We start from the raw sequence: 11,110 nt of genomic DNA, 5'->3' as shown, positions 1-11,110 counted from the left end.
AGGAGGTGGGCGTAGGCATCCGTGGGTGCGCTGATGTGGAGAGCGAGGTTAGAGGGGGCGGGTTGAAGAGGTGTCGACAAGTACGAGTCTGCGTTGACCAATCGTCGGTAGGCGACATCGACCAGAAGGTGGAAATGAGAGAGGAAATCCGCACCGAGGATTGGCATTGTGACGTCAGCAACGAGAAACTTCCAATTGAATTTACCGTTTCCGAACGATAATGTGAGGTTCTCGTAACCGTAGGTGGGTATCGCAGATTCGTTGGCAGCTATCAAGCGGAAGTCGGCAGATGTAGACAGACTACGTCGTGCCTTAAGAGTTTCCTTGGCAAAAGAGAACGACAAGCACCCGTGTCTACCAAAAATCGCACGCCCAATCCTGCATCCTGTAAAAAGAAAAGATTAGAAACATGGGAGGCCACCGCCACAAGCGATGGCCTACTTACACGTTTTTTTGGCCACTGACAATCCTTGGCACATTTCTTCGCGGTTGTCCCGAATCTGAAGTGGTAGTAGCAAAACTGCGGCGGATGGGAGGTAGTAAGTGTCTGTAGAAGTCATTCGTTGGGGCGCGAGCGATTGGTGGGTGGTGGGCGGCTTTGTCGCCGCTTCGGCACGTCACGGGGTAGGCGTGTGTGTCCTACGGCATTCATATCAGCTTCGGTTGACGTTGAATAGGCATCCTCGTCGTCAGGGGTGGAGGCGTTGATGGAGGTCTTGAAGTGGCTGTCCATAAGGGCTTCGGCTTTGGTCATCAAGTCCTTTATGGGTAAACTATCGACATCGGGTATGGCAGTGCGTACAGGTTCAGGTAAACGGCGTATCCAAAGGGCACGGAGTAGGTTCACCTCACGAGGAGAGCCGTCTGCGGCAGGTTGAAGGCGAGCGATACTGATCATTTCCCTGAGGGCAAGCGAAGCCCTTTGGTCCCCCAACGGTTGTTGCGAGAGCTGAAAAAGCTTTGCTATACGGGCGGCTGGTGACGGCGAGTACTGCTGCAGAAGGTATGTTTTGAGGGCGTCATACGCTATTGGGGTGTCTCCTTGTTCACAAAGCCAGTCGGATATTTCTGGGAAGGTGTCCTCGGGTATCGCCGCGAGAACATAATCCGCTTTGGTGGTTGAGCGAGTCACGCCCCTGATACGAAACTGGACTTCTGAGCGCTGAAACCAAGCAAACGCTTCTCCGGTGGTGAACGGTGAAAGTTTCAATGGGGCGGCGCCAACTGCTGTTGTAGAGTCTGTCTCCGTCATAGTACCAACGATGGAGGGGCGAGGGAGGTGGGGGTGGAAGGCAGTGGGAGCGAGTCGACTTCCGGGGTCACCAATGTGACGGGCCGAGAGAGGAGTTGTGAACTCAAAGGCAGGATGCAATCAACTGAGTTTTATTAAGGAACACTCTTCTTTATATACAAAACCTCAAGGCAACAGGACATGACCTGTTCTAGAGACAGACAATGTTACAGAGCAAAACGGAGACATGATCATTATTGCGAGGGAAGAGCGCAGATACAAGCATAATATATACAAAATAATTATGTACAATTGTGTGCCACACGGTTGGTACACTAAGGGCCAATAAGTTCTAGATCTTGAAGGCAATTTAAAAAGAGTAATTTCCCCTTTTTCCCACTTTCTTGGAGGCTGAAAGGAAGATCTGTCCTTAATAGATATTCAGAAAGCCATTTTTCCTTAAAGCTTTCGTAAAGTCCATCTCTAGTTTCCAAAGTATGAGCAAGGAGAGAAGAATACCCATCCTCCTCACCATACTCCCACTCCGGAACCTGTTAAGAATCACCGAACATTAAAAAAGGAATGAATCTGCCAACCAAGAAATGATTTGGAGAAATTATATCTAACTCATTCTCACAAGATCTATAGGTTAAAGGCTTATTGTTTAAAATTTTCTGAATGTCAGAGAGGAAAGTGACAAATTCAGAGAATGAAGGAGTATATCTACCAAGTGTTTTAAAAAGGCAATGCTTCACAGTTTTAATCAATCTTTCCCAAACAGCACCATACCACGCTGCGTATATAGGGATAGTCTTATGTGAAATTGAAGCGCCCCTAAACTTCTCCTCAAACTCAGAAGAAGTAAGTAACTGTTCAATTATATTACCAGCCTGTAAAAAGGATTTGACATTGTCAGAATAAACAGCGACAGGAACACCAAACCTATTAGAAAACCTAATGAAAGCCAATATAAATTCTGAAGTTGACATAGACTGGACAACTTCCAAATGTATAGCTCTTGTATTAAAACAAGTGAAAATAAGAATATACGCCTTAAATTTTTCTCCATTTTTCTCCTTCAACCATAAGTGGCCTGTATAATCTACACCAGTATGAGCAAAAGGCACACTCAAATTAACCCTGGAAGAAGGAAGCGAAGAAGGAGAAGGGTACTTCACTGTGCTAGCATTATAACGCTTGCATACAATACAATCCTTCAGGACAGACAAAATAGCTTGCCTAACCTTTACAATCCACAAACCATGCATACGCAAAAAACTAAGAGTGGATTGCAAACCCATATGCATAGACTTACAATGGGCATAATAAATCAACAACCGAGTCAAATGATGCTTCTTGTCCACAAGAATAGGATTGACAATATCAAATTTTAAAGTAAAATTCTTGTCAATCCGACCTTTAGTTCGCATTATACCATTCACGCCAAAAAACAAATTGAACTGCCTAACTAAAGGTGGAACTTCCACTGAAGAATCTCTACTCTTCAGATAAGATAATTCAAGAGGAAAAGCTTCCTCTTGCATCAACCTTAGAAGGTAATTAGAAGCTGCCTCAACAGGGTCAGCTTGAATTTTCCTAAACTTATGTACAACAGTAAATACCTTAGAAACTACACTTATAAGTCTAGAAAAACTAGAGAAATTACTAATATTTACAAGAGGTTCCTTTTTAGGGAACATTACAGGAGAAATTAAGTCACCCTTCATATTATCAGGAATACAACCCAAAAGACCCTTAGGCCACTCGTCAGGAGAATTCAACCAAGAAGGCCCTTTGATCCAAAGACTGAAATTTTTAAGAAAGTGCTTACTAGTACAAGGTTTAGTTAGTAAATCAGCCTGATTGCTAGATGAAGGAATATAAGCTAATGAAACTCTACAAAATCTATCAGAAATCCTATCTAACAGACTAGAAATTTCCTTCAACCTATTATTTACAAATGAGTTTCTCTTAGGAGCCCTATTGGTTAGAATCCAACTAAGAACTACTTGGCTATCTATAAAAAGAGTTATGCTTTCAATTTCAGCACAATTTAATAGATTACTTTCAAAAATGGTGTCAAAACACTTCAAAGCTAATTGAGCAGCCAAAAGTTCTAAAGTAGGGAGAGTCTTCTCCTTAATAGGGCTAACCTTGGTTTTAGCAAATATCAGGGAACTATGATCACCTTGCACAGCATAGGCTACATAGCACAACCATAAGCTTCCTTAGAAGCATCGGCAAACAAAAACAGCTTAACAGGAGCATCAGTTTTATAAGTTTGTCTAGAAAAGGAAGTCTGACTAACTTCACTGTAAGAATTACAAAATTTACTCCATAGTTTAGAAATTTCAGCACTAGCTGTTTCATCCCAGTTCGTAACTTGCTGGCACAACTTACGAATAATAAGCTTACCCTGCAGCATTATAGGTGCAAATATACCAATAGGATCAAAGACAGATGACAAAGCTGACAAAATCTGACGCTTTGGGGAATCACCCTTGTTCAATTGATTAACCTTTAATTGTAAGGTATCTTGGTCAGAGTCATAAATATATCCTAAAATTTCATTTCAGAAGAAGCTACCTTTTCATCTTCATCAAGAGTAGACAACAAAGCAGGAATGTTAGAACCCCACTCCCGTAAAGGCAACCCCCCTGAATTCATAATTTTCTTAATAGAATTGATAATAAATGGCATCTGGGCTCCCTGATTAGAAGAGAGCACTAAGTTATCCATATAAAATTTGTCTCTAATCAGAGAAGCTACTTCATTCCCTCTATAGCTGGACAAATGATGTTGAATAATATAATTCAATATAAAGGGAGAACTTACAAATCCAAAAATTATAGTATTATATCTATAAGCAACAAACTTCCCATTTATCTTTCTAAAGAAACAAAATCTATTTCGATCTGCCTCTAAAGATAACCTAACTTGGAGAAAAGCCTTGACTATATCAGCTACAACTACATAATCATTATTCCTGAAATACAAAACCAAAGACAACAAGTTGTTCATCAAATCAATACCAGAGAACGCGGCTTCATTTAATGAAGGAGCTTTTCCCACCTTTAAACTACAATTAAATACAGGACGGATTTTAGTGGTGACATTTTCATCATTTCTGATGACAGGACGATGAGGAATGAATATTTGACCTGCGGCTCTATTTTTAACAGGCTCAATAATGCCAAGCTCCTCCTGTCTATCAAAAACTTCCTCATATTTAGAGGCTATATTCTGATCTTCTAATTTAGAATAAATCCGTTCAGCAACTGCCAAAGAAATCTTTAAATTGTTTGGGACTTTTTCAATTAAATCCTTTTTCCATGGTAACTGGACGTGATAATGTCCTTCATGAAAAGAAATTGATTTAGCAAATTCAGCAACTTGTTGGTCTTCATAAGGAAGGGAATTTTCATCTTTAATCCCAATCGATTCTAAATTATAGAAAATGTCGAGTCCATACTCTACACAAGATTCAGGAAAGATATCATTCAATGGATCGAACTTATAGCCTACTGGATTGACTGCAAAATTCACTAATAGCTTCTGTTTTCCAAGTTGCTTAGGAGGAACAAATTCCAGAAGTCTATTATCCTCAGGCTTAGAAGTCTGTTTACTCTCCAAATTAAGGGAAGAATTATAAAAAACTCTAGATTCTCTGCTACATTCAGGTACATATTTAATTTCCTTATTAGGAATAAACCTAACAGATTTAGCTTTACCATTACCTCTTGGTTTATTTTCTAAGATTTTATTACTATCAATTTTAGGACAAGACTCTACCTTTCTTACAGGTTTACAAGGTTCATAAGAATCAATTCTCTTATAAAAAAGCTTCCTTTGAGAAGGATGAACAAAATTGACTACTGTACCAAATGGAATAACCCCATTGTCCAACTTAATTACTCTAACCTTAATATTAAACAACTCTACAGAGTCTAAATCTAATTGATTAAACTCCTGAAGGATATCATTCCCTAGGATACCTAATATATTTACAATTTCAGAATTCCTCCCTGGGTAATTATTACATACAGAATAACCAGCAGATTCCATATTTTTAACTACCGAAGGCAGCATAGGAATTTGTATGGAAGGATTAAAATTTTCCAATGCAAAAAACAGACAACTAGGTTTTTTCCCACAAGGCATTGTTAAATCAGCTACCAAGTGAAATCCATCACTAACTCTAGCTGGCAACCCAAAAGAAGAAACTAACCTAGATAAAGGAGCACCACAATAATCTCCTAATCTACTATCAACAATTTGTTTATCAATAACACTAAACTGGGCTCCAGTGTCTAATAGAAAACAACATTTAAAAGATTTCCTACTCCTACCAACTTTGAGGGTAATGAAGGGAACAAATATTTCAGACCCTGATTGACAACTTAATAATTTTTTACCAAGATCCTTACTAGCATGAGGGCACATTGCTCCATGATGTTCAGATTTATTACAAGAAAAACATTTATAAGGTAACAATGATTTATTTCCCGGACATTCCGAGGCCCCATGCCTATCACTCAAGCATTTAATACATAAAGTTAATTCTTCAGCTCTACTCTTCCTAGATTGCAAAGTGTCAAACCTAGTACATCTAGAAGAGTTATGACCAATTTCTTTACAAAATTTACACCTACCAGAAAATAAAGGTTTACTGGTAAATTGCACTTTAGAGTCATTACTGGCAGAGGATCTATTACCAAACTTAGATTGCTGGAAATTACGGTCTTTACCTTCAAATTTAACTTCTTTACCTTCATGTTTAACTTTAGGTTTTGCACCAGAATTTTCATTATGACCTAAACTAAGGCGTGCAATTATACTGATAATTATCTAACAACTGGTTAAAATTTACAATTTTGCTAGTTAGCAATAGAGCAGCCGAATCAACTTCAATCAGATCTATACCAAGTCCCTTCAAGTCAATGAATTTATTATTCAAAGATCTAACTAAAGATTCTACTTCACTAAGGGATTTTACTTCAGAAATGTTTAAAACTTCACCTATTACTTGATCAATTATGTTATCTCGATCTAGAAAATTAAGATCTAATTGCTTAAAAGCCAAATCAAAACCCTTATCATCCACTGTAATGTTTTCTACTACACTTAAAGCTTCACCTGACAAATATCCTTTTAAATAAATAAACTTTTGAGCACTAGTTAGGCTAGGCATACCAGCCAAAGCATTATTAAAAGCCTTCTTAAAGTTAAAATAGGCAAATGGATTAGCTGCATTGTTTTCAAACTTCTGAGATTTTAAATAGGAGGGAGAGGCAACTTTACAATTTTACTAGAACTATTTTGAGGAGTATTCTTACCTCCAAACAAATTATCAAATCTTACTCTAAATTCAGACAGAGTTTTCTGTACTTCATAATGATAGTCTCTTGCTGCTTGCATAATACTAACTAGTTCATCTTCAGCAGCAATTTCACAAATACTTGCATCAAAATTCTCAACTATTACTAAATTAGCATCAATTTTGTGAATAAGTTCTTGCAACAAATGACCATTAATTTGATCATCGTTTAAAGAGTCAATCTTCCTAATATTAAGAGTTATTAAACCCTTAACATAGGCCCTCTTTCTAATTAACTTTCTCATTTCAGTCTCATCCATCTTGAACAATGCCTTTAACTAATACTAAATTACCCAAGGAAAAATTAAAACTTAACTTAATCAAGTCAAAGCAAAGCAAGTTATCATCACTTACTTCCTAATGAAAATACAGCATAAATAGCAAAATTAGGCTAATCACCAGGTTATAAACATGAAAAGGCTACAAACTTAACCTAAGCTTAAATGGATACAGTATAAAACACGTTAACCGCCATGTGAACCACCGGTGGTACATTGTGAATAAGACATAAACGCCACATGTACCACCAGTGGTTCAATTTTGATTTTTTATACTTTTTTCATTTTTATTTAGATAAATTAGTAAATAGGGTTATAAATACCATAGTCTGCATGCAAATTAAAGTTTATTAATTGAATTTTATAAAAATGAAAAAAATAAAAGCAATTCTTTTAATTATAATGGAAAAAATAATAGGCATTTTTCATGATAGCACATTCACATAAAAAAATTATGCAAAAGCTCCATATCTGAAACTTTTCAGTATATAGATATATATAGCATTTCATATGCACCAAAGAAACATTAGTACTCCTTTGAATGAAGTCTTTCAAAGCATGATGGGCATAAATGAGGCTTGCCTTCACATTGACCACACACTGTCTTTACTCTTCTTGCTTTGCGTGCTGCGATTTGGCTTCCTTCATTCTTACTAAGTAACTCATAGCAACCTCTGCATCTTTTTCTCACATCTCTACATTTTCCATCTAACTCAACTAAAACATGAAGTGACCTTTTCCCCCCAATGGGTGAAAAATCCTTTCCAATCTTTATATCTTCAGTTGGTTTACCTGTCAAAAGTGAGAGTACTACAGATTCTCTAAATTTCTTTATTGAAATTGGTTTGTTTGTGTGAAACTTGTTGAAGAGAATATATGAATTTACTATAGCTGTCCCAAGAAGAAGCTCAAAAGCTCCTTTCTTGTACCACTTCTTAACTTTTCTGAGGGGTGAGTAATATGAGGCCATCTGGTCAGAGTAGTCCACTCCTTTTTTGGCTGCATTATAATCCAAGATACATTGCGGCTTTTCTCTCTCTATACCACGTTTTATTTTACCAGTTTTGACTAATTCTTTGGTATATTCAGGGACAGTTGTTAGCATAAGAACATCACGTTGATCCTTCCACTTTATAACTTTTATGCCTTCAGAATTCTGCTGTGCTGCTACTTCACCTTTTTTCAGTTTTTTGCGTGTCACAGATTTTGTAACATACTTTCTGTTCACTCTCAGTGTTCCACAGACATAAGTTGATTTTCCTAAAAGGTACCTAGACAATGGCACTGAAGAATAGAAATTGTCTATATAAAGTGTTCTACCTTCACTAAGAAGTCCATCCATTAGTGCCCGAGTTATATACTCTGCATGTTCTATTCCTGGAGCATTATCACCTTTCCCTTTGTAAATCATGAATTCCCAAGTATATCCATCCACTGAGCACAATTTATAGACTTTCAATCCATATTTGTGACTTTTACTTGGATTATATTGCCGTAATATTGTTCGACCTTTAAATAAAACCATACTTTCATCTATTACAACCTTTTCACCAGGTGTGAATTTTTTAAAGTTTCTTGACAAAAGCTGAATCAGTGGCCGCAGTTTGAAAAGTCTATCACTTCCATCTGAGCGACTATTATCTGCAAAGTGTATAAATCCTAGGATCAGCTCAAATTTATTCCTAGCCATGGTTGTCTTTATAAGATCAACTCCATACATTTTGCTCCTACTCCAGTAGCTCTCAAAAGTTGGCTGCTTATTCAGACCCATGAGAATAAAGATACCAAAGAACTTTTCAATGTCTTGTTTGGTTACTGGTTTCCAAGCTTTCATCTTAGAGTGCCTAGTAATAGGCTTCATTGCTGCAGTAGTATCATAAAATCTATTAGTTTCAATAACTATCAAATCAAAGATCTCATCAGTAACAAATAATTTATACACATCAAGTGGAAGAACCTCTCCATCTGAAGTAGATGGCAAAGTGTAATGTTTCTCTTCTCTAGCTGTACATAGGAAGTTTCTAGGGAGAGCAACGGTATCCTGCCAGTCAGAGTTTCCATTTGCTTGAGATAATTGTTGTTGAATATCTGTCACATTAGATGTTGAAGGCAATATATTTTCATCCTCTGTACCATCATCATCCGTTGCTGGCAAAATGCTGTCATCTCCTGTACCATCATCTTCTGATTCGCTGTAGCTGCTACTTTCTTCATCATCGAAATTTGGATCAGAGTCACTTAGGGAGGAATTTGAAATTTCATCATTGCTGTAATCATCATCATCATCATCTGACGGTGGTTCGGCATACCCATAAAAGCTACTAGCATCCATTGCGTTCCTAAAGAAAAAAAAAAAAAAAAAAAATATATATATATATATATATATATATATATATATATATATATATATATATATATATATATATATATATACAGTATATTACAAGGCAAAGACAAATGACATTTTGTTTTATAAGAAACAGTGTCTGTATACTTTAGTGAATAATCATTGCAAAGAATAGAATAGTAAATAAATAAAGATAAAAAATATAATAAATCAAAGAATAATATACGTATTTAGGTTTCTGTAGATCATGATCTCATGTGAATGTAAATCACTTGTAGGCCTAAATGAGAGAAGTAATCCAAATATCACAGAGAGAGAGAGAGATACAAATCACATTATATATATATATATATATATATATATATATATATATATATATATATATATATATATATATATATATAAGCTTTGTAAACTAGTTAAAAATTAAAATGGATTGTTATAGCGTGAACCATCGGTGTACAATGAGACTGAGGAATGAATGGCATTTGACAAGCATCGCCAATTGAACCATCGGTGACCAATTTATCTATGATCCACCGATGGCGCATTTGGCGTCGGAGAAAGAAAAATGTATACATGTTGCCTTATGAACCACATGTGTCTCAAGGTTTTTACACTCTCTTACCCTTCTCCACTATCTTGCAGATTAAACAACGTGTTCCCCTGTTCGCTGTGACAAACGTACTGAGAAGGATAGGACATTGTAGTTATGGCGGCAGGGAGAAATTGATGAATTGCCATATGGCGGTTAACGTGTTAAGACCGATACTGCTCCTTTCCTTATTAAGAATAACAGCAGTACAGGTATACAAAAAATCCTGACATTACAAACCCAATTAAGCCTAGAGAGGACAACAAAAATACTTGACACTAGAACTTAGCTTAAACTTTACTTTTAGGCCTTTACTTCAACTAAAAGTCAGCCATTCTCTGCGCCAACTTCAAATTTCCATCGTAATTGAGATGGACCCCATCCCTGGCATAAAGGTTTGGGTCAGAGAGTCCATTAACCCCTTTCATAATAAACAGACTGTTTTCCCTGCCATGATGAACAAACCATCCTTACCCAGCTATGACCAGAGTCATAGCCGAAAGAAACAACAGGACGTAAGCAAACTGAAGTCTCACTGGTTAAAGCACTGTGATTTAAGTTCGAAAATGTTAGAATTATCTCTAACTGGCATCAAATTAGGGGTAAGTCTTTATTTATCAACTTACCTGCACTGTAAAAGCGTTACAATCAACTTGATTCTTGATAGAAGATTATGTTCGAACTTAAATGTTCACTATTCAATAGCAGGAACACTCGTTCCAAGGAATGCGATCGTCTTCCGGGTATAACGATTTGAGCTCAACTCACGCTTCCAGTCTGATTCAACTTGCAAACGACTCCCGTTTTCTTTCCTTAGTTCGAACGCTCTCGAACATTCGTTGAAAAATAAAGACGGGAAATCAAAACTGTTTCCTTATAAGGAATACATTTAACATTTAATTAGTTAATTCAATTAGAATACAAAAAAAGGGAAAGTTAAACATTTACATTTAATATTAACAAAAGGCAATCATTCAGTTTACTTATCGTCCATGTCCGAACACCAAAACAAAACAGAAAAGTGAGAACTACTTAACTAGTCAATTCGACTATTTCCAATGAATGTAATTACCTGTCTCCAATCAACTATTTCTACATCTTCCCCAAACAACAAAAAGAAAAGTGGTTACACAAAGAACCATTTTGACAGATTAACTACCACAAAAGAACACTTACAAAACGAAAAAAAACATTATTTACAATCTACCCTCCTGAGCTAAGTTTCTTATCAATTTCTGGAGGCAAGAGCAGTACTGCGGGTAGGCCTGGTAGATACTTCATC

The 11,110-nt window shown here is 36.7% G+C and overlaps 1 protein-coding gene across 1 annotated transcript; it reads right to left on the bottom strand.

Annotated features, from left to right (window-relative positions):
* Positions 1 to 7,412: 7,412 nt before the first annotated feature.
* Positions 7,413 to 9,218, bottom strand: LOC137643776 (piggyBac transposable element-derived protein 4-like). Its single transcript, XM_068376464.1, has one exon. The coding sequence runs from the start codon at positions 9,216 to 9,218 to the stop codon at positions 7,413 to 7,415; it is 1,806 nt and encodes a 601-aa protein (XP_068232565.1).
* Positions 9,219 to 11,110: the final 1,892 nt, after the last annotated feature.

Source organism: Palaemon carinicauda, chromosome 7 (assembly GCF_036898095.1).
Source record: "Palaemon carinicauda isolate YSFRI2023 chromosome 7, ASM3689809v2, whole genome shotgun sequence".
NCBI lineage: Eukaryota > Metazoa > Arthropoda > Malacostraca > Decapoda > Palaemonidae > Palaemon > Palaemon carinicauda.
Note: the sequence above shows the minus strand (reverse complement) of the source record. Positions and strands in the feature narration are given on the sequence as shown.

What these genes read in the sequence shown, in the direction of transcription:
- LOC137643776 (XM_068376464.1), bottom strand. Translation starts at nt 9,218, where the DNA reads ATGGATGCTAGTAGCTTTTATGGGTATGCCGAACCACCGTCAGATGAT.